The 6,271-nt window shown below is 58.0% G+C and overlaps 1 protein-coding gene across 1 annotated transcript; it reads left to right on the plus strand.

Moving 5' to 3' along the window:
• The first annotated feature begins 2,193 nt into the window (after positions 1–2,193).
• LOC124691678 (putative cellulose synthase-like protein D5) lies at positions 2,194–5,431 on the plus strand. Its single transcript, XM_047224957.1, has 3 exons — positions 2,194–2,714; positions 2,813–3,608; positions 3,704–5,431. The coding sequence occupies exons 1-3, from the start codon at positions 2,236–2,238 to the stop codon at positions 5,429–5,431; spliced, it is 3,003 nt and encodes a 1,000-aa protein (XP_047080913.1). The 5' UTR covers positions 2,194–2,235.
• Positions 5,432–6,271: the final 840 nt, after the last annotated feature.

Consider the following 6,271-nt stretch of genomic DNA (forward strand, 5'->3'; position numbering starts at 1 on the left):
ATACTACTGTAATTAACCTTGACCGGTAATCATGCTTTGCATTTAAAAGACCATGAAATAAATAGGAAATACATGTAAAATTTAGAACGATCGAAATATGACCGATCAAACTGAAAGAATGACTAAGGCAGCGTTTGGTAGTGAAGTTTTTTTTTGAAGTATTTCAAGAATACCATAGTATTCGAAAATACCACAGTTTTCAATATTTTGATGTGTTTGTCTATGACAGAAAACACCGGAATCAATACTGCAATATTCTTCAAACTGTAGTATTTTGGAAGTATTTAAAAAGAAGCCCCAGACCTCTTTTTTCTAAAACAGAGAAAGCAAGAAAAACTACAAGAATGCCTCGATCTATTTCAATCGGCCGTCACCCTGTCATCTCCGCGGCCATGGACATACCACTGCAAAGCATCGACCATCCCTAGAAGCTATAGCTGGTGCCTTCTTTTCTTTCACCATGAGAATTGCGCACATCGCCGGGATTGGCCGAGTCGCAGGTCTAGACCGTCGGTGCCCTGGCAGGGCACGCGGAGAAAACTTCAGCTCCCCCACGGAGAGGCACCCATCCTAGACCACCGTCACTATTATGGATCTATGGCAACGGCCACCCATCCTTGGCTTGTACTACTTGTGCTCGCGGGCACCCTGAGGGCCGTCGTGGCGTGCCAGAGCCAGCTAGACGCATGAGCTGCAGTGGCGTGAGGCAGGCGTTGCGACGATCCTGTTGTACAGGTGACAGAGCATGCAATGTTGATGGGCATGCGGCTGAGATCTTCGAGTCCACCTTGTCGTACTGGTACCTTGTAGCACGAACGCGGTATGCCCTTGTGCATTGTGAAGGAGTCGTTGAACTCGTCGTCGTTACCGTTCATGGTAGCCACTCTGTGTTCCACTCCACCCGCACCTTAATGTCGTCGTTGTGGTACTATCTCGCCGTGTCAGCTCGGGCGAGCTTGACGGAAGAACCTGGCATTATAAGATAGCTGATCTAGACGCTACAATAAATTACTAGCCAAACATGTCACAGTTTAGCGATACTTCATAATACTCAGTTTTGGCAAAACTGTACTATCTTGTGCCCAGGTGCTAAAATACTCTAGTTTTCTATTGCTTCAGTTTTAGAAATACTTTTTTTTTGCCAAACTAGGCCTAAACTGGAACTTATGACTGAAAACGAAGAATGACTACATTAGCTCTCAAATGATAAAACTGAGAAGTGAAATACTGATTATCCGAGACTGAGAAATAACTGAGGATGATACCATCACACAAACGAAAACTTGTAAAACTGACCAAATATGTACTGAACAAACTATTATCTGAGACTAGGAAAGAATGATCAAACTGAAACGTAGGACTGAAGACTAAGAATGACTACACTGGGACTGAAGAGCTAGTGTAGGAAGAAGCGGCGCGCTCTGAGGAGGAAGAAGCGGCACGCTTGGCGGGCTCAGCGGCTGGTGAGGACCCCGGCGCGCGGTTTGGTGGGCGGATCCGGCGGAGGGGGCCATGTTCGGCGCTGGTGGCAGTTCTGCGGTTGACGCTCAGGTGGTGGGTGGAGCCGTTACTCTGGTGAGGTCACCGGAGGGGGCGACGGCGCCCCCCAGGTTCGATTCGGCGGTGGAGTTTCCTCCGCTTCCTTCGCGTTCGCCGGCGGGGCTCGCCTTCGCGGCGACCTCGGTGGGAGGCGGCTTCCAAACATATTAATACCGGATATAGTTTCGAAGATCTCGTCGCGACTAATCCAACAGTCAAAACGGATCATACATCAGATAAGCGATTTGTGCTACAAAAGTTTTTAAATTTTCGAATTTTACATTTAATGCACATGACATCATTAGTTTTGTACTTTCTACATGCATGAGTGAGAAAGAAGCTGCCCGTTCAAGTTTGCTATTTTTAGAGCACCATTTACATAGTCCGATCCTATGTTTAAAATTTCCGTACGTAGATCTTCCTTACGTGTAGCATGCACCGTGCGGCTTTGGGTCTCCGAAAGTGTCGCCACTCCACATGTTCATCACATCTCGCACAATTCCCTCCAAGCCATGCAATCATCTCTCCCGGTCTCTCCCTCAGTGTGGGAACCAGTTTGCAACAATGGCGGGGGAGCATGGCACCGAACGGGCCGTAGCAACCTAGGAAAAACAAACCAGCGTGTGGCCGTCGACGTCGAGCCGGTGCATCTCCAAGGACGACGGCATCGACCGCTCGCCGCGGTTCTCCTGTACCATGTCGAACGACTATACCAACTACACGGTCTTCATGCCGCCCACGCCGGACAACCAGCCAGGGGCCGCGCAGGCCGGGGCGTCAGGGTCCGGGGGCTCTAGCAAGCCGGGATTGCCGCCCTACTCGTCAGGCTCCAAGGTCACGAACCGTCGGGGCGGCGACGATGGCGCGGCCGGCGGCGGCAGCAAGATGGAACGGCGGCTATCCACCGCGCACGTGGCGTCGCCGTCCAAGTCGCTGCTGGTGCGGAGCCAGACGGGGGACTTCGACCACAACCGGTGGCTGTTCGACACCAAGGGCACGTACGGCATCGGGAACGCGTACTGGCCGCAGGAGGACAACCCGTACGCCAACGAGGACGGCACCGGCATGGGCGGTGGCGGCGACGGCGGCGTCAAGATGGAGGACCTCATCGACAAGCCCTGGAAGCCGCTCAGCCGGAAGGTTGCCATTTCTCCGAGCATCCTCAGTCCCTATAGGTTCGCAAAGTTCCAGAAATTTACTTTCACCATTGTCAATGGAAATGTTGCAACACTTGGTTAAAACCGATCGACGCGGGAATCGCGTGCGCTCGCAGGTTGCTCGTCCTGGTGCGGTTCGTGTCGCTGTTGCTCTTCCTGGTATGGCGCGCGACGAACCCTAACCCGGACGCCATGTGGCTGTGGGGGATTTCCATCGTGTGCGAGTACTGGTTCGCCTTCTCCTGGATTCTCGACCAGATGCCCAAGCTGAACCCCATCAACCGCGCCGCCGACCTCGCCGCGCTCCGGGAGAAGTTCGAGTCCAAGACGCCGTCCAACCCAACCGGCCGCTCAGACCTGCCGGGGCTCGACGTGTTCATCTCCACCGCCGACCCATACAAGGAGCCGCCGCTCGTCACCGCCAACACCCTGCTCTCCATCCTCGCCACCGACTACCCGGTCGAGAAGCTCTTCGTCTACATCTCCGACGACGGCGGCGCGCTTCTCACCTTCGAAGCCATGGCGGAGGCATGCGCCTACGCCAAGGTGTGGGTGCCCTTCTGCCGCAAGCACTCCATCGAGCCACGCAACCCCGACGCCTACTTCAACCAGCAGGGCGACCCGACGAAAGGCAAGAAACGGCCGGACTTCGTCAAGGACCGCCGCTGGATCAAGCGCGAGTACGACGAGTTCAAGGTGCGCATCAATGATCTCCCGGAGGCTATCCGCCGCCGCGCCCACGCCATGAATGCCCGCGAGCGCAAGATCGCCCGCGAGAAGGCCGCCGCCTCGGCCGAGGCTGCCCCGGCGCCCGTGAAGGCCACCTGGATGGCCGACGGCACGCACTGGCCCGGCACATGGCTCGACTCCGCCCCCGATCACGGCAAGGGCGACCACGCCAGCATCGTCCAGGTCTGCATCATCAGCGACCATTGCATTTTTTGAACTACACAAATATGAATAATTTTGCCGCGCACACACGTGTTAATGTGTTGTCCATTAATTAGGTGATGATCAAGAACCCTCACTTCGACGTGGTGTACGGGGACGCCGGCGACCACGCGTACCTGGACTTCACGGACGTGGACGTGCGCATCCCCATGTTCGTCTACCTCTCGCGGGAGAAGCGGCCGGGGTACGACCACAACAAGAAGGCGGGCGCCATGAACGCCATGGTGCGCGCGTCGGCGGTCCTCTCCAACGGGCCCTTCATGCTCAACTTCGACTGCGACCACTACGTGTACAACTGCCAGGCCATCCGGGAGGCCATGTGCTACATGCTCGACCGCGGCGGCGACCGCATCTGCTACATCCAGTTCCCGCAGCGCTTCGAGGGCATCGACCCCTCCGACCGCTACGCCAACCACAACACCGTCTTCTTCGACGGCAACATGCGCGCCCTCGACGGCCTCCAGGGACCCATGTACGTCGGCACCGGATGCCTCTTCCGCCGCTACGCCATCTACGGCTTCAACCCGCCGCGCGTCACCGAGTACCACGGCGTCGTCGGCCAGACCAAGGTGCCCATCGACGCGCACACGCGATCCGCCGGCGGGGACGAGGAGCTCCGCCCGCTCACCGATCACCCGGACCACGAGGCGCCGCAGCGGTTCGGAAAGTCCAAGACGTTCGTCGAGTCCATCGCCGTGGCCGAGTACCAGGGCAGGCCGCTGCAGGACCACCCATCGGTCCGGAACGGACGGCCGCCCGGCGCGCTGCTCATGCCGCGCCCGCCGCTCGACGCGGCCACCGTGGCCGAGGCCGTCTCCTTGATCTCCTGCTGGTACGAGGACAGCACGGAGTGGGGGCTGCGCGTGGGCTGGATCTACGGCTCCGTGACGGAGGACGTGGTGACGGGGTACCGGATGCACAACCGCGGGTGGCGCTCTGTGTACTGCATCACCAAGCGCGACGCCTTCCGCGGCACGGCGCCCATCAACCTGACCGACCGGCTCCACCAGGTGCTCCGGTGGGCGACGGGGTCCGTGGAGATCTTCTTCTCCAAGAACAACGCGCTGTGCGCGTCCCGGAGGCTCATGTTCCTGCAGCGCATGTCGTACCTCAACGTCGGCATCTACCCGTTCACCTCCCTCTTCCTTATCATGTACTGCCTCCTGCCGGCGCTCTCCCTCTTCTCCGGACAGTTCATCGTGGCCACGCTGGACCCGACCTTCCTCTGCTACCTCCTCCTCATCACCACGACCCTCATCCTGCTCTGCCTGCTGGAGGTCAAGTGGTCGGGCATCGGGCTGGAGGAGTGGTGGCGCAACGAGCAGTTCTGGGTCATCGGTGGCACCTCCGCGCACCTCGCCGCCGTGCTGCAGGGCCTGCTCAAGGTCACCGCCGGCATCGAGATATCCTTCACGCTCACGGCCAAGGCAGCCGCGGAGGACGACGACGACCCCTACGCGGAGCTCTACCTCATCAAGTGGACGTCGCTCTTCATCCCGCCGCTCGCCATCATCGGCATCAACATCATCGCCATGGTGGTGGGCGTGTCGCGCTGCGTCTACGCGGAGATCCCGCAGTACAGCAAGCTGCTCGGCGGCGGATTCTTCAGCTTCTGGGTGCTGGCGCACTACTACCCATTCGCCAAGGGGCTCATGGGACGCCGCGGCCGCACGCCGACACTCGTCTACGTCTGGGCGGGGCTCATCTCCATCACCGTCTCCTTGCTCTGGATCACCATCAGCCCGCCCGACGATCGGATCTCCCAGGGCGGCATCGAGGTGTGATCATGTCATCGAGCACAGAGATCGATCCATCAGTTTCAAGTTGAACGGCCAAGAGATATATACGCGCCATTTGCTCCGAAATGCAGGAACAAGTTGGAGAATTCTGTAGTTGAAAAGGAGTAGAACGTACTCAAGATGGGACTGGGCCGCGTCGACCCGCCGGGTCACTGACCCGGCCCAAAAATTCAGGGCCATTGGGGCGCACGGGTCGGCCTTGATATGTTTTTGGGCCAACAGAGCCGGCTTTGATCGACCCACTGGGTCAACGGGGTCGACCCGTCGATTCCAACTAGGAACAGGCGTGACCTAGTCGCAGCCCCCGTCTCCGCCCCCGCCCCCGCCCATCTCTGCTGCCGGCGGCGGCGCTGCCTCCTGCGTCTCTCCAGCCGCCCTCCGTCCGTCCGTACGGGTCGTCGCCGTCCTGGTCGCCGCCGTCCCGGTCGCCGCCCACCTCTGCTTCCGGTGGTGCTGCCTCGTGCTTGCTGTGCCGCTCCTGGCGTCTCTGCCGTTCGCTGTCGGTCGGGGTCGTCGTCGTCGTCCCAGTCGACCCAACGCCGTCATTGTCTCGGCTGCCCTCTGAATTCTCCAACTCTTCCTGCTCCCAGCTCGCCATCTTCCTCCGATTCTCGACGGTTAGTGCTCTCTAATCGAGCATATGTTTCTTGAACTGTTCAGTCTCTGCTTATTCTGATGTGAGACTATCAAGTTGTTTACGATGGATGCCTTGATCAGCTTCAGCCCAAATATGTCATAGAGTTGTCTATTTTACCTTTGAAGATTGCCTTGTCTTCTGTTCTATGTCGCAGCTTTTGCTTGTGGCCTTTTGTTTTTCCAACCTTC

Source organism: Lolium rigidum, chromosome 1, assembly GCF_022539505.1.
Source record: "Lolium rigidum isolate FL_2022 chromosome 1, APGP_CSIRO_Lrig_0.1, whole genome shotgun sequence".
In the NCBI taxonomy this organism is placed as follows: domain Eukaryota; kingdom Viridiplantae; phylum Streptophyta; class Magnoliopsida; order Poales; family Poaceae; genus Lolium; species Lolium rigidum.